This window comes from Neolamprologus brichardi, chromosome 5, assembly GCF_056152115.1.
Source record: "Neolamprologus brichardi isolate AB-2024 chromosome 5, ASM5615211v1, whole genome shotgun sequence".
In the NCBI taxonomy this organism is placed as follows: domain Eukaryota; kingdom Metazoa; phylum Chordata; class Actinopteri; order Cichliformes; family Cichlidae; genus Neolamprologus; species Neolamprologus brichardi.
This window is the reverse complement of record NC_142108.1, coordinates 6,628,931-6,652,163: the sequence shown is the minus strand read 5'-3', so window position 1 is coordinate 6,652,163 and position 23,233 is coordinate 6,628,931. Positions and strand designations below refer to the sequence as shown.

The following is a 23,233-nucleotide window of genomic DNA, read 5'->3' as shown; positions in this document are numbered from 1 at the left end:
GGTGTAATTGTTTTGGGGGGGGATTGTTTTTTTTTTATTTTAACAAAATGTGATTTGTCCTAAACTTAGTGGATTTAAATAAGTCTAATTCAGCTATTTACTTGATATTTGTCCCAACATGTGAATGTTTGCCAAATGAGCTCTTATTATTATGAGCTGATATTTAAAATTTACTTCAGTCACAACTCTTTTCTATGTTACTTTTTTACTTTACTGTTTTTATCACAATTTACACAGAAATGTACAATTCCGACCTCTCAAAAATCTGTTTTTGATAGGCCCATAAACTTCTACTTGGGGGCATTTGATGCAGATTATGGAAATGTTCAAATATTAAAATGTGCCGCAGCTGTTTCATTGTTATTACAGTCTTATAACATTTACATTCAACCAAACCCTAAGGTTCTCCTCAACTTTAGAGACAACTAAAAGATCAAATGTAAGACTGTTTTTGTAATCATATAAAACAGCTTGTTTAAAATGTGTGTATTTGTTACTTTCTTTGCAGTATACAACAGGCAACAATAGAATAACAAATAAATTAACACAAAATACAAAATAAGTCATTTACAGACACTTCTGTCAGCAGTCCTCTAATCTACAACTGAGGTGGTTCATTAACACGGGTTACATTTCTGTAGTCATAAATGGTTTAACTGTTGTCCAATATACCACTGATATGTTTTATGACACTCAAGCATGCTCTTAAGCTCTTCATACTGGCAGCTGCCTATAAAGACCAGCAAGAGAATGCAAGAACATACACTGTAAGCTATTTTTTAAACTGCCACACTCTGCTGCCAGTTGTGTTTTACACCACTCTGCAGTGGGGGAACCATGTGACGCCCGAAAGGCAAACAAATAATATAAATAAAAAATAACTTGATTTTTTTTTCACTTTCAATTTGGAAAAGGCTGTTGAACAGAACAAATTACATGGACATATTATTGTAGTGGGAGGAAAAAAATTTACATTTACATTTTCAAGTATGGTAAGCGTGGTTATGACAAAGTGACGGCAACACTGTCAGTGCTCTTTTCCATGTCACAGTCTTTGTCCAATGATGACGCAGAGGCTGGTGTGTCTCTGAGAGGGTTTGGGCCACCGCTAGTCTGCCCTAAACCTTTATTTGGGAGGTCTGCTGTAGGCTCGGCCTCAGGTTCCTGCTGTGGAGCCGTGGCTACAAATAAAACAAAAAAACCCAAAACTAATTACAACTAAGAAATGAATGGTGTTTATACAGGCATGCAAATGGAGTGTTAGAAAATACAGTCTTTGTTTTTGTCAATATGATCCTCAGCATGTTAGTGACGACATGCGCTGTTACCTGACTGAGTGCAAGACTTCATGTGTTCTGGCCAGTGGGCTTGCTGACAGGGGTAATCACAGTAGCTGGTATTCCAGCAGCAGTAGAAGATGGCCTCTTTCCTGCAGTTAGCACACCACTGTTTCTTCTTTGTCTCATCCACTGCCTGCTGCTTCTCCAGCTCCACCTGTTTCTTCACCTCGCTCACCAACCTCTCCCTCTCCTGCTCCAGACTTTGCCGCATCTCAGCCATCGTAAGCTCTAGATTGAAGAACACAAGCGTGACCAAACACGGGTAGAACTAATTGTACAGTGTGAGGGGAAAGAAGACTGCACGGTTAGTAGCTGACTGATAAAGTTCACACCAAGATTGTGCTTCATTTCGGACAACTCTTGCTGATGCAACCACTGTAATTTCTCTATTTCAATCCTCAGTCTTCTTATCTGCAAAAAAGAAAAAGATAAAGGCATACGAGGATAAGGAAATGAGCTGAATCGTTTTCAGTCTATATGCAACCGAGAGCAACCACCTACCTCTGCTACTGTATTCCCTGAAGGATTTTTTGAAAGGTCGTTGTAGATTTCACTCATTGTACCTTTAATTGCATCCATTATCTGAAAGAAAGAAGACAATTTTATGAGGATGTGTCATTAAAAATTATATACTTTGCCTCTCACCCAGACTAATAACACAAAGGTTGTTCTGTCGCTAATATGTAGTTTTAAAGTTGCCCAGTGCTGATGTATCTCGTGTATTTTTACTACACCAGCAGTGTTTCCAGTGAAAACATAAAACAAATTGCTTGTCTAAGAAAATATGCACTAACTTTATTTGTGTACTTGGCAATGTCTGCCGCCACATCTGCCGAGGCAGTTGGGATATACAGGTCTGTTGCCACTGGTGAAGGTGCAGCAGCCGTGCCTAAACTCGACGCTGCCATCATGGCAACGGAAGCTGGGCTACTGGATACCAGCGTGACAGCTGAAGTGGACGTGCTGAGTAGGGTGTCTTTTTGTTGAACAGCTGGAATAAGAAACACTATTATTCACATGGTGAAACATGCAAGTAGAACATTTTCACCATAGCCATCAAATTGTAATATTCTAATTCATTTTGCTCTTTAGGTCTGTACATTGTCTAACCACTCTTACATGAAGGAATCTTGACTTGTATTGAGTCACACAGTTTTAGGTCATACTTAGTTTAGCATACCGTGAAGCTTGTTTTTTTTACCTTTCACCGCCTGTCTGGTCTGATAGCGTGTGCTTTGTGAAGAGGAGGAGACTGCTGTAGAGCCGTTTGCAGCTGCCTGGGTCTGGGTTAGCACTTGCGTCTGGCCTTGCCTGGGAGATGACGCCTGCATTTGTGTGGTTGCCACAGGTTGCTGGTTTTGCTGCTGACGTTGCACCTTCTGCATGTGCCATTTCTGAGAGGAGGTCTGAAATTTAGCTGTGGGATTCCACACTACAGCCCTCTGTACCACTGGCACTGTCTCTCTAGGCAGCAGAGGGCGCTGTTTCTTCAAAGCCGGTGTGGTCGAGGTGGAAGTGGAAGGGGGGGGTGTTGCAGTGGCACTGGATGCAGATGCGAGGCTAATGGTTGCAGGAGAAGGAGCGGTGAAGGAGACCACAGTGACAGGAATGGCCACAGGGGACTGCATGGAAACACTAGAGGGTGTGGAAGGTGCCGTGCTGTTTTGAGATGGGGGCGTTGACGTTATAGAAGCTTTACCTACAGGAAAAAAATCACATCTTATTTGCCAATTTTGCCCATACAAAGTTGATAAGGTTTAAACAAAATAAGGACTATAACATGAAGTGTTAGACGATTTCTAGTCAGACACACAGAGAAAGTATAACTGTCACCTTCAACTTTACCAGTAGTTGAATCTTTAACAGTAGCGCTGTCTTTTCTTCTCCTTTTCCTTTCCTTGCCACCTTGCTCCTCTCCAAGATCAATAACCAGTTCCCTCTCTGAGTCAGAGTCCTCCACTGGCACAGTCTGCTTTGTCTCTTGTTTCACCTGAGACTTTTCTCTGGGAACAGGTGATTCCCGAGGTGCTTTGTTTTTCTCTGGGCTCTCTTTCTCTACTTCACTGCTCGTTTTCTCTTTAGTTTGAGCATCAGACACCGTCACACTGGCTTCTCCAGCTGCTGATTCAGTTGCTACAAGTAAATCAGCTCTACCCTCTTCTTCATTGCTGGGGGAAGGTTGGTCTTTGACATTAGTTTTGGTGGGTTCCTTCTGGGGCTCCTCACTGGGTGCTGTGTCTTGTTCATTCTTGGTCTTCTGCTCCTCATCGCTGCCATACTCACTGTCGCTGGAGTCAGATTTATCGGTCTCTTCTGAGTCACTGTGTTCAACACCTTTGTACACATCCACAGAGATCTCACCAATACCTACAAAGCAATGAAAGAGGCTGTCACACCACAATAAACTGTGTCCTGGGACATATCTATGAAGAAGGTCCCAAAATGACAAAAACAAACAAAACCCAATTAATATTTCAATTATGGCACTGGTAACAAATTATCAACACAAAGGAATTACAAAACTGGCCTCAGTAGTATCTCTACTAACCCAACTGGGCCTTGCAACTCTCAATGGTTTTGTCTAAGTTCAGCTGGAAACGGCTCTTGATTTGTCTTTTTGGAGATGTGAGGACAGGTGTGGCTCCTTGTTTCTGCTGAACTGTTTCACTCAGCTCCTTTAGGTCCATATCTGCTTTACTTCGATCTAGAGAAAGTGCATATGTACAATGCAATAAGGAAAGATCTTATGACTTGACAGTCATAGTGCGTGCAGTAGAAGTGGCTTTTAAAATAGAAGGAGACATTTTTAAACACATTATTGTGTGTTGTAGTTTGTGTTACAAAGACATAAAGGATTCACCTAGATTAAGGTTCAGAATACTTCCTGTCTGTGGTGTCTTCTCCTGCTTGGGGATGCCAGGAGCTTGAGAGGGTAATGATTTGGGGCTGTCCAAGGAACCACCTGCACCACCAGGTCGAGGATGAGCTGGTGAGACTGTCGATAGATATTTGTTTTGAAACAAGGTCTACCGTCTACACAATGCAGATATAAGCAGACAGATATATGCAATGCTTATTACATATATATAAATATGTTTTTAAATTATGTTATAACAGTTGCTTTATATCAGCAGATATACTGATTTCATTTTAAAGGTGACTACAGGTTTAGTAGTTGATAAATATATGAATAACCACATCTGCTAGCAACATACTGCTCATAGTTGATACAGGGGAGGGCTTGGAGTGGCACTCACACACCTGTGCAGTCCATGGACTCCTCTCCTGTACTGAACTGGCTATTTGACGCTTTTGTCTGGGACTTGTCGGTTGTTTCTTGTTCCCCATCTGAACCTGTATGAGCAGAGGAGTTGGTGCTCATGGGTGAGCGAGGCATGTCAGTGAGAGGGAGCCGGCGTCCTGCTGCGCTTCCTCCCACCCCAGCCCCAGGTAACAAGGTCCTGGTCAATGCGATTTTAGGCGATGCGGTCATATCAAAACTCAGCTTGATCTTCTCTTGCTTCTCAGGTTTGATGGGACCTGACGAGGGGTTAGAGGGATCCAGGAGCATCTGAAAATTATTGTCCGGCGTGTACGGCGTCCTGAAGGGGGCGTAATTAAACACTCCAAACTTCTTTCTCATATTCTCCACATAGACCTCCATCTCTTGCATGGCACTGTTGAAAATGCTTTTGGTCTTCTTTACAGAAAAAGGTATTTCCTTGGACATGAGGTAACAATTGTTTAAAGGAACCCAGGCCCTGAAAGAAGAAGATCAATAATATGTCTCTCGTTTTAACACAAAGACTCTAATATGCCACCAAGCCCAAGTAACTGAAGAGCAAAGGACTGATACCTGTCGTGCTGCCCAAAGAAGCGAGCATCCACCTGCCCATCTTTGTCCCGCAGAGCTTTAGCAGGCCAGAATGGAAACCCTTTCAGTTTGGCCCACACTAGAGGGTGCGGGTTACTCTGCAGACATACAGTAAAACACTGGAACTACAGAGTTGTACTCTAAAGATTTGTACATTTGAGTAGGTTCTGATAGCATGATCAGCAGAAACTTCAGGTAACTCAGCTTACACAAGGCTCACAGAACCAGTTGTCTCTCTTTTGGCACGCAGATAAATAACACTCAGGGCAAACTTCAATCTCATTCATCTGAAACCAAAACGAAACAAATAAATGCACATTTAAAGATGGCTAAATTAAGTTTCAGATGTCATAGTGTTACCCATAATGAAAAGTAAAGTAATATTTACCTCATGTTCACAGATTTTTACTATCACCTTAGCTGTAGTTGTAAGTTTGTGGTTGCCTGAAATAAGAACATGCAATTATGTAAAAGCTTTTAAATCTGTTATTTTATATAAGTCAGAATTACTGTTAATTGTCCTCATCTGGAAATGCACTCTAATAACACATTAATATCAGCTAATCTGAGGAAAGTGTAATTATCTGCTATTAACACAGTCATGCATTGTGTGCATTACTATGCTCATTATACCATAACTGTAGATAAGTGTAATACAGCTCACACATCGAGGAGCATACCTCCGTTGTATATAATACAATTGTGCAAGATCCATTTTGCATCCGCCAAAAAGGCCTCTGTGCAGCCATACATTTTCTTTTTGACATTCTGTTGTGACAAAAAGAAATGATGTTCAAATGTCAAATGATTCAACTTTTCCACATTTACACTATCCAATCGTCGCGACTGCTCAACGTATTACCTTCTCAAGTGTGCAGAGATCCATAGGATGAAAAATATACTCTGCATAATCAGGATGCTGTTCAAGAGACACGGGTTTCTGGAATGGTTCAGTCTAGGATTATGTAAACAGAGAAGAGAGTGAAGCTAAATAAACTAAACTAAACCTTAGCTTTTTTTCAATATTTATTACACCTTAGCCTAAAGCTTATTTTTCAACACCTGTCCCCTCTGCCACAAACCAACATGCTACCACCATGCTACTACTAAAAGTTCTAAAAGCCGCTTCAAACAGAAGGAGGAATACTAGTGGAGGAAGAAATCATGACGGGGTCTTGTTAGTGGTGTAATTGATTACCCAATTATAAGTCTTTCTCTGCGTGGAAGCTGCATGGGGGGAGCGAGATGACAAGCGGGGATGATCCTGAAAGAGAGTGAGAGGGGCAGCTGTATCCTCACCACCAGCTAGGATATTTACTTTCATGGTTTCCAGCCATGTCAGGCCCATTATTATCAAATGATTGTTAGTTGTGTTATTAGAAATTATTAGCACATGCAAATCAATATTATACCATGCTGGACTGTTTGTGAGGAGGTTGCACCTCAGGATGTGCAGATTATCTGATATGACAGATGGTAGTACAGTTATCGTTTGGCTGCAAAAGGTGTCTAAAAATCACCACTGGTCAGCAAAGAGGAGATGCCAAAATCCCAGTGATATACTGCATGTGAACATACACATGAAAAAGAAATTTGTGCCTTCAAACTTTTTAGCAGCACGAATTTCTGGAAACACAGGGGTAACAGAATACTTACACCTGGTTGTTTCATCTTCTGCAGGGCAAACTTTAGCAGGTAAGAGAGCTGATCTATAGTAAGCATCATCATGGCTTTGCTCTGAGTCTCTATACACTCGGCAACTGTTATTTTCTAAAAGACACCAGGAGAAAACAAACACTTTTGTTATATCTGCACTGAGCATACGAAAGCCTGACAACCTATCTTTGTCATCTACAATCCATACTTACTGGTTGGTCTTATTTTATTAAGCCAATATAAGTACAGGATTACCCTACGCTTTACAACACTAGTATATTTTTCACATTCCTGAGTGAGTACCTCACACTCCGGACAGAACCAGTCGCCCTCGGGCTCGGCTGGTAGTTTGAGACACTTGGCGTGGTACACCCTGGGGCAGAGCTCACAGCAGAGCACCTGGCCCTCGCGGTGGCACAACCAGCAGTAGAAGTCATTCCTGCCGTCCTGCGGTACAACATCAACAGGGTCTGTGGTGAGTGCTGGCTGCTTCACATAGTAAAAGGGACCATGTCTTAGTTCTGACTGGAATGCAGGCAAAAGAAACACAAAGTTGGGGGAGATCAAAATCAGGCCAGAGATTAGAGAAGCCAAGCAGACATGCAAAGCATTGATAAAAAGCACACAGAAGTTACCATCCAAAACACAGACTGACTCTGTTACACACTGACTGCTGCCATAAAAGAATTACAAGTCCAGTTATTCCAGGTAATGTAGCTTCATTCTGTGATTTCAGTCTGTGTTTTATAACATAAAAGGGGAAAACAGTGTGGACAATCTTGATTAAATGGGAATCAAGGTTGTGGGGATAACTAATTATTTACAAAGGACAACATAATGGGCAAAGTGATTTACCACCAATCATTTATCTAATGCAATCATATTATCTCTGGGGACTTCAATCATGCCTCTCTATCAGTCACTCTCCCTAACTTCTCCCAGTATGTTGACTGCCGTACAAGGGACAGCAAAACCCTGGATCTATTGTTTGCCAACACAAAGCAGGCTTACAGTGCATCACCCCTCACCCCGCTTGGCCACTCAGACCACAACCTGGTGAAGAGGAACCCCCCCACGAAGAAGGTGATAAGGGTGTGGTCTGAGGAATGCACCGAGGCCCTAAGAGACTGTTTTGAATGCACAGACTGGCAGGAACTCTGCAAGCCTCACGGTGAAGACATTGACGCCCTCACCCACTGCATCACGGACTACATTAATTTCTGTGTTGAGAACACAGTGCCTACAGAAGATACAGTGTTTCTCAAACAATAAACCGTGGGTCACCCCAGAACTGAAGGCCCTGCTGAACAAGAAGAAGAGGGCTTTCTGGTCAGGAGACAAGGAGGAACTTAAGAAAGTCCAAAAGGATCTTAAATACAAGATCCTAGAAGGCAAGGGGTGCTTCAGGAGGAAGACGGAAAACCAACTCCAACAGAAAAACATCAGAGAAGTCTGGAGGAACATGAAAAAAATCTCTGGACACTTCCAGGACAATGGAGTCAATAGTGCCATTGTCACCATGAGAGCTCTCCTCTCACCACAACCCTGCTTCACCCCTATCCACACATCTACCCACAACAGAGCCAACCCCACCCCCCACTCCACCCCAGCCTCACATCTACTTCACAGCTGATCAGGTGAGAAATCAGCTCAAGAGGACGAAGGCAAGGAAGGCAGCAGGTCTGGATGGAATCTGCTCCAGACTGCTCAGGGACTGTGCAGACCAGTTCTGTCAGATGGCCCTGTACATCTTCAACCTGAGCCTGAGCCTGGAGAGGGTTCCTGAACTGTGGAAGACTTCCTATGTGGTTCCGGTGCCAAAAATCGCACACCCCAGGGAGCCCAGCCACTTCAGGCCTGTTGCCTTGACTTCTCATCTGATGAAGACCATGGAAAGGCTCATCCTGCACCACCTTCGGCCACTGGTGGGCTCAGTGATGGACCCCCTGCAGTTCGCCTACTGTTCTGGAATTGGGGTGGATGACGCTGTCATCTACCTGTTACACTGATCCCTATCTCGCCTAGAGCAGGCGGGGAGCACTGTGAGGATCATGTTTTTTGACTTCTCCAGTGCTTTTAACACCATCCAACCTGCACTACTGAGAGGGAAGCTGGAGGGAGCCGGAGTAGGCAAACAGCTGACTGCATGGACCTATCAACAGACCACAGTATGTGAGGCTCCATGACTGTGTGTCCGAGGTGGTAATCTGCAGCACGGGGGCACCACAGGGCACGGTTCTCTCACCTTTCCACTTCAGACTTCTGTTATAATTCGGACGATTGCCATCTACAGAAGTTCTCAGATGATACAGCCATCATTGGATGCGTATCAGACGGGAATGATCAGGAATACAGGGGGGTCATCAGTGACTTTGTTGGCTGTTGGTCTGTGTGAGACCAACGTACTCCAAATCAACGCCAACAAGACAAAGGAGATGATCATAGACTTCAGGAGGAAGTCACCCCCTACAACACCGGTGAACATCCAAGGGAAAGACCTTGAGATAGTGGACTCTTATAAGTACCTGGGTGTTCACCTCAACAATAAACTGGACTGGACTACAAATACAGACATCCTGTATAAGAAGGGCCAGAGTCGACTCCACCTGCTGAGGAAACTGAGGTCCTTCGGAGTCTGCAGGACTCTGTTAAGGACATTCTATGACACTGTGGTAGCATCTGCCCTTTCCTATGCAGTGGCCTGCTGGGGGAGTGGATGCACGGACAGGGACAGGAGCAGGATTGACAAACTGGTGCGGAGGTCTAGCTCTGTGCTGGGATGTCCCCTGGAGTCTGGAGGTGGTTGGCGAGAGGAGGATGTTAGGAAAGCTGACATCTATCATGAACAACCCACATCACCCACTGCATGAGTATGTGTGTGGGCTGAGCAGCTCCTTTTGTCAGAGACTGAAACACCCTCGCTGCAGGAAGGAGCGCTTTCGCAGATCATTCATCCCAACAGCAGTTAGACTCTATAACTCCTCAATCATGATGTCATAGGTCACTGGACACTGTGAACATCCACGGTCACCACTTGATGCATAATGGACCTTCCATGTGTATGGACATGTGCAGGTATATATGTCTGTATATGTATATTTAGTGTGTACATGTGTGTGTGTACATGTCTATAAATAGGAATAGTAGTGGTACAATAGTTATGTCAAGTTTATGTCTTCCATATTTCCAACCATATCCATAATCACATACTGTGTATGCTACCATTGTATATAGTGTATTATCTTACTTTTTTTCATTGATTGTACTTATTTGTATTTTTGTATTTCCTTCTGATATCTGTACCTGAGCTGAGGTGACGCAAAAATTTCCCCGTTGTGGGATCAATAAAGTCTTATCTTATCTTAATGTAAATTTGTGATCTGCTTTGAGCAGAAAGCAAGCAAAGCGTTCACATGGCAATGCAAGCTAAATCATAAGCCACAAGTAATCATGTAATTATTATAGTACAGATTGTAGGGAATTTTACTGAAATACTGGCAACTATAAAAGCATTTGTTAAAATTACAGCTGCACAGACTTCACTTTCACATAATACTCATACATTAACAGTATTAATCAGGTCAAAACTAACAGACAAACATCAAAAATATTCAAAGGAGCTTGCAAAGAAAAGCGTCTGGACTTCTTTAAGTTACTTGAAGACGTTTCACCTCTCATCCGAGAAGCTTCTTCAGTTCTAAGGTCAAATGGTGGAGAGTCCCAGATTTAAACCTAGTGGGAGTATCCCCCCACAGAGGGACAAAAGGACCCCCTGATGATCCTCTAATCGCCTGAGCCAAGGTGTGAAACTGGGTGTGGGTCCCAATCAGCCAGGATTTCAGGTGAGCTCATTGTGAAACCTGGCCCCACCTTATCATGCGAATTCCTGAGGTCAGATGGCCCAGGATGTGAGTGGGCGTTAAGGCGTCTAGGGAGGGAACTCAAAACTGGATTATAGATGGCAGAGAGTTGGTGTCGTAAACCACCGCCTCTGTTCAAAGATGGTCGCTCACAGTGGACATAGATGGCTTCTTTCACTCCTCTTTCAAACCATCTGTCCTCTCTGTCCAAAATGTGAACATTGGCATCCTCGAAAGAGTGACCTTTGTCCTTAAGATGCGGATGGACAGCTGAGTCTTGTCCTGTGGAGGTGGCTCTTCTATGTTGTGCCATGCGCTTGTGAAGTGGCTGTTCGGTCTCTCGAATGTAGAGGTCTGGGCATTCCTCGCTGCACTGTACAGCATACACCACATTGTTAAGTCTGTGTTTTGGCGTTTGTCTTTCGGGTAAACCAGTTTTTGTCTGAGTGTGTTGCTGGGTCTGAAATGCACCGGGATGTCATGCTTGGAGAAAACTCTCTTGAGTTTTTCTGATACACCGGCTACATAGGGGATGACAATGTTGTTGCGTCTGTCCTTCTTATCCTCCCTCGCTGGTGTCTGATCTTCTTTGAAAGAGGAGTGAAAGAAGCCATCTATGTCCACTGTGAGCGACCATCTTTGAACAGAGGCGGTGGTTTACGACACCAACTCTCTGCCATCTATAATCCAGTTTTGAGTTCCCTCCCTAGACGCCTTAACGCCCACTCACATCCTGGGCCATCTGACCTCAGGAATTCGCATGATAAGGTGGGGCCAGTTTTCACAATGAGCTCACCCGAAACCCTGGCTGATTGGGACCCACACCCAGTTTCACACCTTGGCTCAGGCGATTAGAGGACCATCAGGGGGTCCTTTTGTCCCTCTGTGGGGGGAAACTCCCACTAGGTTTAAATCTGGGACTCCCCACCATTTGACCTTAGAACTGAAGAAGCTTCTCGGATGAGAGGTGAAACGTCTTCAAGTAACTTAAAGAAGTCCAGACGCTTTTCTTTGCAAGCTCTTTTGACTACGATGACCTGGATGACTGAGAACCTTCACAGACATCAAAAAATTTGGACATGGCCTTTAACTCTTATATAAGCCCTATCAGAAACTTCCCAACAATACAATACATCACAAAAGAATTATCTTGTGCTATTAAAATTGTGTAACTTAGTCTGAGTTGACGTAAACTTAATTAAAGGCTAAAAGTATTCACTAAGATAATACATAAGAGCAAAATATATTTTCTTTTAACTATATAAATGTATCTTTAAAAAGTTTGGACTGTTGATATTTTTATCAATTTTACTATCACTATAAAATATGATCAACTAGTTGTTGCTGTGTTATTATTATAAATATAGTTTATTTATAAAAAATCCTCAGCTGTGAACTGACTGGTACCTGGTCTTTGCTGCTGCTAACAGCACCTGGTTTCTTCTTCTTTTTCACTGGGCACGGTGAGGTCTCAGCAGAGGAGTGACCGTTGGATGACTGAGAAGGACTGGGCATCTTTCTTTTTGGTGCCACCCTTTCTGTTGAACCAGCTTCTGAAACTGCAGACAATAATCAGAGCAAACAGACATATTGATTCTAAAAGCAGGAAAAAGTATCAGAAATGACAACCATCTTTTCTTGAACTCACACAACTGAGTGGCACTACTAAAATAGCTTCTTTCATCTTATTTGCAAGGGGTGAACTGTGAGTTAGCGCATCTAATTCATAGTAATAAACCAAACCAAAATCACTTTACACATAAAAAGTATAGAAACGCTGCAGGTGGAGAAAGAGAGCTTTACCATCTGAATAACTTGCATACTTTATTTTTACCTTTGGACCGTGTTGAGATCTCCATTTCTTCTGTTACAGCCTGTTCTTCTGTTTTTCCCTCTTCTTCTTCTTCCAAACTGAAAAGAGCATCGCCACAGGTATTCAAATGTGTAGTGCAGTCAAATGTAACCGATAGCTGAAAATGTGTCATATTGTTATTTTTCTAAATGTTTTGGGGGGGAAAAGACACCGCGTGGTGCATGAGGAGCGTTACTTTCTTAGTGTAATTATGATTGAACCAAATTGCAAGTAAGAAAAAGGGCCAGAATTAATAAAGCTCACTGCTGAATACAAAATAACCTCTCTTATTAATGACTTCCAGTTGTGAGGTTCATTAGTAGGTATGCAAGTGGTCAGGTTTTCTTAACCTTATTATATAACTTTCTGGATCACCTCCTATCATGTGAAGAAAAGTTCTTTTAGAGAAAAAATGATAACAGGTTTCTGGTGAGAGTTGGGTCACATAGTTGGGAAGAAGCGTCTCAGTATTTCAAGAAAAGAGCTGAGCTAAAGTACCGCAGGTTTCAAAGACTTGATGTGAATGATATCCATCAGTAAGTCTATGTCATGTCAAGAAATAATTCCTTTGATTTTCAAAGGGTAAAAAAGGTAAGATTGACTTTAGAAGATAGAGTAAGCAAAACCTCAACAGTACAACACAACACTGCAAAACCTGAAAACAAATGCTCCACTGGTAATAGTCCTAACAATTTATGTGAATGTTTTGCAGCTAGAAGACTCAAAATGAGAGAGCAAACCAATATACCAGCAGCTCAGAACAAAGGCCACATCTTGATCTCAAGGAAAGTTAAAATTAACCAATACTGAGACAACATGAGTACAATGTGTGCTGCCATTCTCCATTTATTAGTATTAGACACTTTTCTCTACTGACCTAATAAATAGTAGATATGAAAACACAGGAAAGAAATGTCTGCGTTTCCTGACATCCAACTAGTTAACAGCAGGTAAATAGTCTAAACAAAAAGTAATATTCATTAATCGAGCCAATACCAGCCAGCGTATCGTAGTGGAAAGCACAATCACATCCACAGTTCTGTTGGAGAAAAAGAACATTCAAATGCAATCCAAAATGTGCTCTCAAACCAACAGGTTTTTTCTCATCTGAGTCACCTTGGTTTACAGGTGCTCTGTTTGTCGTTTCTTTTGTTATTACGGTTTTCTCTGACGCCACAGCAGATGCAGTGGCCTCTGTGCTCAGATGAACCAGGTTCTTTCCATATTTATTTCCCTTACACTTGAGAAAAACACCTTTTAAATGTATTGTTTTCATCCAGCTAGAATACTGCTTCCATTTCGGTTATCTTGTTCCCCAACCCCCACACCCTTCAACCTCCTCAATCCCTACAGTAAGATGAAATGACATCCAGAAATACAGCACGTCTATAGACAAAAATAAGAGTGCAGTGAAACTGCTTTACTGGCCTCCTCATCCAGCCTTTCTGGACAGCCTTAGACAGTTTACCCCTGCACCACCATGTCCTGTCCAGGCCAGGAAATACAACAACACACAAAGGGAAAGAGAGACAGGAGGAAACTCACTGCTGTCTATCCTGACAAAACCCCTTTATAAATCAGAGACCACAGCACGTTCAGTTCAGCACATTGTAACCCTGTAACCTTCTGACACATCCCCTTCCACACCCACCACTGCCATAACAATCATGCCTCAATGTAGGAAATGAACGGCATACCTTTTTTCCTTACTCACATACAGATTCTTCAGCCTATTCTTTAATCTTTATCTTTATCAATTGAGGACGTTGGGGGATGAGGGAAAAGATGGGTCCAGGTTTCCCAGAAGGCCTTCTCTCCCTGCTGCTCTCTCCTGCAATTGACAATCTTTAACCTCGGCTGCGAGCTGCCGATTGGCTCAAGCACCACACGGAGGTGCCTGATTGGGTGCTCAGCTCGGTGTGCCACACAGGCTCTCTTCTCCCCGCTCTCCTCAACCACAATGCTGCAATGCAGAGAGGACTGATCCTCGCTGTCACAAAAACACTCGTGAAAACCAAGTCCCTCACTGCCTTAAAACTCCATCCAGTCATACTCTGGCTCTGTTCCTTTTATCAGACATGTAAGATGCAGCCCTACGGGCTTGACAAGGAGGGGATCAGATTCCTTCTCTCTGTGCTCTCAGCCAGTATATGTGTATGGCGTCCATTTTGAAGACACTCTCTCTCTCTCTCTCTTTCTCCCTCACGCTCTCTCTCTCTCTTTGGCCAATGTGCACACTGCACACATAGCACGTACACACGGCACCAGTCAGATCTGCTGCACAGGACCACATGCAGCTTATGATGTGCCCCGGCATGCTGATATATAGCTAGGGCCCTAAAGGTGGACACAAAGATGAGGCTGAAAAATGTCACAGGCCTTTTAGACACTATGGACTGCATAGCCTCCTTCCTCCATCTACTGTCTGCCTGAAAATCTGAGCACACAGTGTGACGTAAGCTGACCGTTAAAGCAGAGGTATTCCTTTTTTTTAAGCCAAATATATTTATTTCCTTACGTCAGGTACCTCAAAGACATGGCTACAAATAGCATACACAATTCAAACACAGTTCTCATAAAACATAAATGCAAACTACAAGATAAAACAGATACACGCTCAAGCGTTTGACACTAGGAAACTGTTCTTGGATACTCCTGGTAAAAAAAGGAAAGCGTGATGAGCGAGGCACAGAAGTCACTAAGAATTACTAAGCAAATGACCAGTTTTCTGTGGGAAAACCATACCTTAAAACATGTTATATCTATTTAAACATGCGAGGAAGGACTCTGTAAAGGCACAAACCAAACTAAAAAGGTGTGAGTGTATCTGTACAGATCCTGAAAAAAGGCGTAGTGGAATTGGGGGTGGGGGTGGTGGGGGGGGATTAAACACATTACCAGACACCATTCACAGCAAACTGAGTGTTGACTTTGTTGTTTCAGTCCTTACAAATCGTTCCTGAACCCTGGTCTAGCACATTTATAAACACCATATTATATCCAGGCCATAACTCCACTGGTTACATTTGACTTGCTCTGTCCATTATAATCATTATCAATAATATTACATGGTATAGAAATAATGTTGCTAAACCGACAGAAAAATGACACAATCATTGACTGAATTTAAAAAAAATTTTATCTGCTCCATGCACACAAAACACCAACACCATTATGCATAAACAGAATTCAATCTAACCTGGTCGACTTCAAAAAGGCTGCAAAAGCTTCTCTGGATGAGATGAGGTTTCTGTGCAGAGCCTTTTGAGAGGAAGTCCTTCCCTTCTTTCCTTCTGTCTTACATACAAATACTCAGTGTGCTTGGAGCAGAGGGACAGAAAGGGGAAGCTCTCTAAAATGGCTGACACTCAGCAGCAGAGAACAACACTGGGAGGCAGTGCACACCATTAAGCTCAGGCAGTTTTTCCAAGCTCGTGATAAATAAGCAGCTACAGCATATTTACTCAATAAATCATTTGTATTTTTATAATAATGATGATCAGCTCACAGGCTTTTTAACAGCATGTTTGTTTGTTTTTGGGGGGGGGGTTGCATTCCCCATTCTGGGGTGAACTGGGTTTCGGATGAAAATACAGTTTTATCATTTACAGTCTGTTCTTCCCTGCCGTGTTAGTCTGGCAAACAATTAACAACAGTACCCTGCTGCCTTGCTCTCAGTCTTGTTCGAGGTCTAAATTAAACTTGCTGTGCTGTCAGTTTACCATCTGTTAATTCCTCTGGGATCTCCTCTCTGAACTGCTCTCCCATCCTGCCTGGTTTCTCTCACTGGGCCTGTCAAAGGCCAGGGACAGTCACAGAACGTCACTTCTCTTTTGAACTTTACAAAAGGAAGCAGGTTTTCTTAGTCAGACCATACAATGACCTTGGATGTGACCTATGGCCCTCTACTATGCATATCCACAGAGCCAACCAGCTAGCAGAGGCTGTCTGTTATACTATACCATGCATTGCTCTCCTTCCAGGCTCCACTCCTGTGCTGTGAGTGACAAATATGCTTCCCCTCCCCCATTCTGTCAGACAAACCTATATTATTACTCAGGCACAGATCTGGTGCCTCATAGACAAAGTAGTATATGTGGAAAAAGATGAAAATAAGGCTTACCTCTGTGGATGCATGGCTAAATACTCTGTGTGATATGTCAATGCTTATTAAAACATGGAGGACAGCCCTGTCAGCCCTCACCCTGCTCAGAGCACAGCCACGGCTCTCCAAGCTGTCCGACTCAACTGTTCAGATAAAAGCTAAGCTAGGACTGGCTCCATGTGCTGTCAGCATATAAGGCAGCTGCTGATTGGCTGGTGTATTTCCTGGCTGCTTGTCTTTTGTTTAGCACAGGCAAGCTGAAACGCAGTACTCAGAGCTAGCAGGAATCTCTAGGCCCAGATCAAAATATCAGCCACTGACAACCCACACATAACAAGAAGCCTGCAGACAACTTGCTATAAAGGAGCTCTTCAGTACAGCTACGAACAGCAGTCACATGCATAATAAACAGGCCCGTGTGGTGTTAGAAAGGAATTTGTCTCACAAGTTCCCACCCTCAAAGTAAGCTGACATCATAGGAAAGATAAGGAAACTGCTATGTAAATAAAAAGCAGTGGGTAGGCAGACACTACATGAAATGCACTCTGTGTGTTTGACCTGTAAAGGTTCAGTCTGAACACCAAATTACAGTCATGTGTTTCAGTCATACCTGGGCCTTTGAACTGGTGTTGTTTGTTGTTAACAATGTGGTTGCAGTGGTTCAGTTTCTGTTATCACTTTCAAGCATGCAGGATAATTCAATAAGAGTATAAGAATCTGTATGTTACTTTATATTTCATTGTAAAGGGTTCACGTGTGTTTCTTTTTTACATTAAGCTTTATTTTCACTTCTAGCATTAAGTGAAACATATAAAGCAAAAATTTAAAGTTGCCTAATTTTGACCAACCTTTAACTAAGATATAAGTATTTCAGGGTGTTTAAAGCATAAGCACTGTGCATCTGTGCACACGGTCATGTGGAAAACAAAGTTTTCACAGGACTCTGCAATCCTGTGAAAAGTATAGTCCATAACACAGAAGCAATAATCCTAAGTACTTGTTTTCTGTATAACCTTTTTTCAGTCTTTCCTGTCACTGAGGAGCGATTTTGAACCACTCTTTTTTGTAATCCTGCATAAGTTCATTGAGGTTTGCGAGCATTTCTTTATGCACAGCTCTCTTAGGCCCTGGCACAGTGTTTCAGTCAGGCTGCTGTCTGGCTGAACCACAAGAACACCTCAATTCTTTTCTTTTTCAGGCATTCTGTTGTGGATTTTTGTGTTTAGGATCATTGTTCAGCTGCATGATGCAGTTTCATGAAAGCTTTCACTCTCAGACAGATGGCAAAGCAAGCTCAAATAATTACCCCTCCACGACCATGCTTGACAGTTGGTATTTGTGCTGATATCCTGTGTTTGGTTTTGGTCAAACATCTCCACTTTGATCTCATCTGTTCAAAGGACATTGTTCCACCATTTGACCTTAGAACTGAAGAAGCTTCTCGGATGAGAGGTGAAACGTCTTCAAGTAACTTAAAGAAGTCCAGACACTTTTCTTTGCAAGCTCCTTTGACTGTTCCAGAGGTCTTGTAATTTACTCTGATGCTACTTTGCAGAGCTAAGAGGCCCTGTAAATGTTCTTTTTGAGTGAAGAGGCTTTCTCCTGGCAACTCTTCCAAATAAGCCATACTTGTCGTTTTCTATTTTCTTTCTCTAATTGTAGTGTTATGAACATTTAACGTTATAAACATTTAACATGCTAACTGTAAAGCTACTCTACATGTCTGTAGTCCATATTGTAGCTCCTGGCTTTTTTTGCAGTTTCTCTGAGCATTGTATGGGCTGACCTTGGGATGAGCTTGCTGGGAAGATTGGCAGCTGTCTTGAATGTTTTCCACTGTTGAATAATCTGTCTCACTGTAGAAGGACTGACTTCATGTTGTTCGGAAATGTAAATGAGGAGCAGCAATTACTTCTCTAAGATCACTGCTGATGTCTTTCTTCCTTAACACTGTGTTAACACACAGCTGAATGCCCCAGACCAGCAAACTGCCAGAACATCTACATTCACAGAGATAGTCACACTTCATCAGTTAATCAAGTCCATTTGATTAGCAGTATCTGACGGCTACTTATCCTCTTAATTCCTATAGAAAGAGCAAGGGAGTACCTCTTCCTGTGAAAACTACGTGTTTGTCTCTTTGAAAATAAATAAAATGCAGTGCAAAGGACCACAGAGGTATTATCTGAAATTTACACCCTTAACTTTCTCATTCATGAAAACACTTTACTCTTTATAACTGAGTCATTATAAATGTAACAAAGTAAATTGTGCTGTCAGTTTATTCCTCTGTGTGGTGGTGAATAAAAACTTGTGGCTAATATTCTTCAAACAAAGAGCCCACGGATCTGGCTTGTTTAGCAAAGATATATAGACTCATAGCTCAGTGCTCACTGCCAAATAAAATTGGCATTGGTGATGCAAAGCCATCTACAGAACAATAAACTGCAGATAATAAACTACCCACCGCTCCTGTTTTCTATTCTAAATTCCAGGCATACATCTTGGCATGGAGTAATATGCTAAAGAAAGGAAAGCTGATTATTGTTCCACTGTGAGGAAATGATTATTCAAAAAAGCCAGAGTGCAATTACTGTTCTATATTTCTGAAAATGTATAAGGTTTGTCTTCTGAGCACCACCTGGCTCCTTTCCTCAGACGTTTGTGGCCTCTCTTCTACAGGAAGTAAGACAACACTGACCTCTAGTGGTAAAACGCTATCACAGCATGCCACTCAGTAGCCCATAAATTCACTGGACGTCAAAAATTAACAAATTCATCTGAATTAATCTTCTAGTCCAAATGATAGCTTTTGTCTGTTGATTCAGACACATATGCTGCCAAATGAAGGAAATGAATGTTAGATGGTGCACGGTGTATAATAATGGCAATGATATTGTAGTTGTTATTTATTCCCTTCGCGAGATGAACTCGGAAAATAACGATGTAAAATTACTGAAAAAAGTTAAACATTGCCAGAAGAGCGTGCTAAAGGCTCTGGGGGTCAAAAAAGAAAAACAAGGGGAAAAAACTGCCCAAATTCTTCTCTTCGTCTGTATCTCAAATCACTAAATACCTCTTAAACCAGAAACTGCTAGCTAGAAAAGTACCAGGTGTATGTAATCTATGATACATGATTAAATAGGAAGTTGACATAGAAACCTGTAAAATAAACTATGACTACACATATAACTGTGTAGAATCAGACTTTAGAGGTCCTTCTGCGAAACTGTCTCAACATTTAATAAAGGTTTTAGGTATGATAATGAGAAAATTAAAAATTAAGACTCCTTTCATGTATGTAGCCTGTTGGTTGCTACCTACCAAAAGTTTCTAATTCATGTTAATAAAAAACTGTGTGTGATATATGAAGCAAAATAAATATCATGTTTCCTAATATCAAATGATAAGGGAACTGTTCCCACGACACCTCTCTAGCCAAAAAAAAAAAACAGCTCAATAATTAGCTTGATAGTTAGCTATAGTTGTTAACGCATAACTCATTTCCAACCAATATATGGTCGGAAAAGAAGTCGTAAAAGTCTGACATATAAACTTTAATATACTTGTGCCATACTTGTCTATTCAAGCCGTACGGTTAGGTGTTCACACTGCAGACTCTGCCCTGTGACCTTCGTATTTCTGAGTGGAGCTGGAGAGCTAGTAACTAGCCTGGCAGGCCCCAAGATGGCGCCCTAGTTAGATTTTTCCGGTGCTCCCCAGCTCCTGATTTAGATTTATTTTCCTCTCTCCAAGCACATCAGTTCTGCGGGTAAAATAAATCTCCCTGTCACTGCGCATGTTTTGTTTTGTTTTACCAGGTTAATTTCTTGTTTTTCAGGAAGACATTTACGTGAATTGCCCTTCTAATAATTTTGTTTCTGTTTACCCACAGAAGTGATTAGCCTACCTCAGAAAAATTCCTGACAATGCCCGGGTGACTTAAATATATTTAATTTTATTAATATCTTATTTATGTGTCTAAATGTAGATGTTTTCACGTTTAACTGATAATTTGATTTGTCTAATTGCTGAAATGCAGCAAAAGTAAAGTCTCTTTTCCCCCCTGCATCTTTGCACTAAAAATCACACTACAGCTTTAATAAACGGTATAACTTAAAATCGTTCTTTCACGCACAGAAACGTGGAATGTGCAGTGATCGTGTTTTTGTCCTTTGTGGTCATACGCAGTGTTGAGAATGGGGGGATGGGAATGGGTGCGGGGCAAAGAAAGGCATGTGGTTAGCTGTTTGCAGGTAAACCGGTCTGAATACATTAATGATTGTGGGGCTATCTCCTGTCCTTTCAAACTGCTATCTCCTGTCCTTTCAAAGTGGTAAGGGGAGGGGGAGGGGATAAAGTGTCTTGTACTGGGGGCAGCGGTCAGTTTTCCATGTTTAGTGGGGGAAGGGGTGCAGACAGAGGGCCACTGGGCCCCTCTTTGGCTCTTCATGGAATGCAACTGAGGCTCTCTATAGACCAACAAACAAACCAAAAGAAATGAACAACAAAAAGGCACTTTTTTTTCTCTCCATGAAAAGCACTCATGGGTGTGGTTCAATCCATAAGTCCTTATATGCTCATGTTAGAATGATACTTTATTCATCCCAGGGGGGACATTAAAATGTTGCAGACACTAGACACACTAAAATATAAATATGTAACAAATAAAATGTAAACTCTCTATATTATAGTATATAGTATATATAAAATATACTGTACATGTGTACAAGATAAACAAGATATTACTTGTGAAAAAAGTCCTGGAGACATGAGCAGGAGTTGTAAAGTCTGACAGACAGGAATGACTTCCTGTGGCACTCTGTGGTGCATCATGGGTCAAAATGGCCTCATGATCACGTATGACACCCCTCAGGCAATACTTACCGTCTTCACAGCAAATAGATAAATCAGAGTGCAGGGGTGGCTGCAAGTGCTGCAGCTGTATGTGTCATCTAAGCAATTAGCTGTAAAGATAATATGTGACCAGCCTTTCACTTTTTTCACACCGTTTTGTTACACCCAAAAGTACAGTGTTCCGACAGGAAAGATCAAGTAAGGATCTAACTGCATATTTAATACTTCTGCTTGTTCGCTCCCCGCGCCCTCATCCTGCTGTTTTCTCTCCATCTTTTACCCACCCCCCTTCTTAACTTGTAAAAATTCTGAACTGGTGTGCCTGAGAGAACACTGAGGAGATTATTTATTTTATTTTTTATCATCTGTGTTACAGCTCAAGGGCCACAGAGATTCCACTGTTAATTAAAAGAAATATGACAGTATGCCATCAGTCTGTGTGATACCAGGCATGCTATTGATATGACTGACAGTCACTTTGCAACTAATATAACTACAAGATACTAGATGTGTGCTGCAATGAATGGTGTTAGATAAGATTTCACTGTACATAGTATATAAAAACTCAGATTAATATTTACAGTTAGTTAGTTAATGTTTCTATTGCTATTTCTATTGCATGCAATTATGCTGAATTTTACTGACATTGTATTATTAGTAATATATAATTCATAACTTAAATAAATTCAAAATGGCTATCAGTGTTATGTTGATTTTTTAATAGGAATAAGAAATGAGCAACATTAAAAACGGATACTCTATAGATATGGACGGCTAAGTAGTTTGTATGAAGCTGCTTTATGCCATTAACACTACATGTAGTGTATAATTGAAAATTTACATCCCCTAATAATATCTGTGTCTGCTGCTCATATTACCTAAGGGTATTAAAGGAACGTGTAGTTCGTTTTCAGGACGCGCCAAACACTTTGATGCGACCTATAAACGGGGAAAACTACATTACCCAGAAGTCCAGTCGACCTGCTACAAGCTGGCTCCCTCCGATCTGGGAGTGCTTCCCATTTAAACAAACACGGTCTTGCCGAAGATGGCGGAGAGTTTCTAGAGGCGTAAAACAAACTGGTGTACTCAATGAAAGCGTCGAAGCCGGTGAGTTTTCTGCAGTTGGTTTATGATTCAGTTATACGCAAGTTTTGAACACTGGCTTTGGTGTTTGTTTGAAAGCACACGGCCGTTACAGAGGCAGTTGGTGTAGCTTCGCTTTCCGAGCAGGCTGTGCTTTTTTACGCTACCGTGATAAAACGAACCACCTTACCAGTGTCTGTTTATTATGGGATATTTGCTGTAATATTATTAGCTCCTAACCTATAAGCGGCATCACAATGAACGTCGAGCTTGGCTTGATAACTAGCCATTCTTGTTGGTTTTTGTCTTTTTTGGCGTTTCCATTATCCACTAGCTACAAAGTTTACGAGACCAAGGCTCTGATTCGCTGGGGTGCAATACCCTAGCTGTTAATACTCAGCTCTGCTCACGAGTGAACTCTTTTGTGTTTGGAAACGTTTACGTGAAGTTTGTGCCGCCGTTAGCGTGTGTGTATTGTCAACACACACAGCTGAATAGCTTTGGGGACTATATTTTCTACCTGACAGCCCGCCTTGCTTTACAGTTTCGGTTCATATGCTGCTGGAGTCGTCTGTGTTCACAGCTAATGTGTGACGGTACACC

At 41.9% G+C, this 23,233-nt stretch overlaps 2 protein-coding genes across 8 annotated transcripts in view; one reads left to right on the top strand and one right to left on the bottom strand.

Moving 5' to 3' along the window:
• Positions 1 to 188: 188 nt before the first annotated feature.
• On the bottom strand, positions 189 to 22,676 carry zmynd8 (zinc finger, MYND-type containing 8). 7 transcript variants are annotated; one of them, XM_006784676.3, is made up of 21 exons: positions 22,509 to 22,676; positions 12,565 to 12,641; positions 12,138 to 12,289; positions 7,174 to 7,395; positions 6,871 to 6,984; positions 6,413 to 6,478; positions 6,077 to 6,169; positions 5,895 to 5,982; positions 5,603 to 5,658; positions 5,424 to 5,501; positions 5,197 to 5,312; positions 4,602 to 5,101; positions 4,201 to 4,335; positions 3,889 to 4,044; positions 3,174 to 3,707; positions 2,542 to 3,039; positions 2,135 to 2,331; positions 1,842 to 1,922; positions 1,673 to 1,751; positions 1,329 to 1,568; positions 189 to 1,181 (listed from the first exon to the last, which is right to left on the bottom strand). In XM_006784676.3, exons 2-21 carry the CDS (start codon positions 12,587 to 12,589, stop codon positions 1,003 to 1,005), a joined length of 3,609 nt encoding a protein of 1,202 aa, XP_006784739.1. In that variant the 5' UTR covers positions 12,590 to 12,641; positions 22,509 to 22,676; the 3' UTR covers positions 189 to 1,002. The 7 variants fall into 7 exon arrangements, with proteins under 7 accessions (XP_006784739.1, XP_006784735.2, XP_035761088.2 ...); XM_006784672.3 differs by lacking the exon at positions 22,509 to 22,676 and adding an exon at positions 16,706 to 16,818; XM_035905195.2 differs by lacking the exon at positions 22,509 to 22,676 and adding an exon at positions 16,706 to 16,818 and having other exon boundaries at positions 3,186 to 3,707.
• ncoa3 (nuclear receptor coactivator 3) overlaps positions 22,521 to 23,233 on the top strand; it is a 35,129-nt gene continuing 34,416 nt past the window's right edge. Inside the window, exon 1 of the mRNA XM_087840573.1 lies at positions 22,521 to 22,654. The gene's annotated coding sequence lies outside the window, so the exon portion shown is untranslated. The remainder of the gene's footprint in view (positions 22,655 to 23,233) is intronic.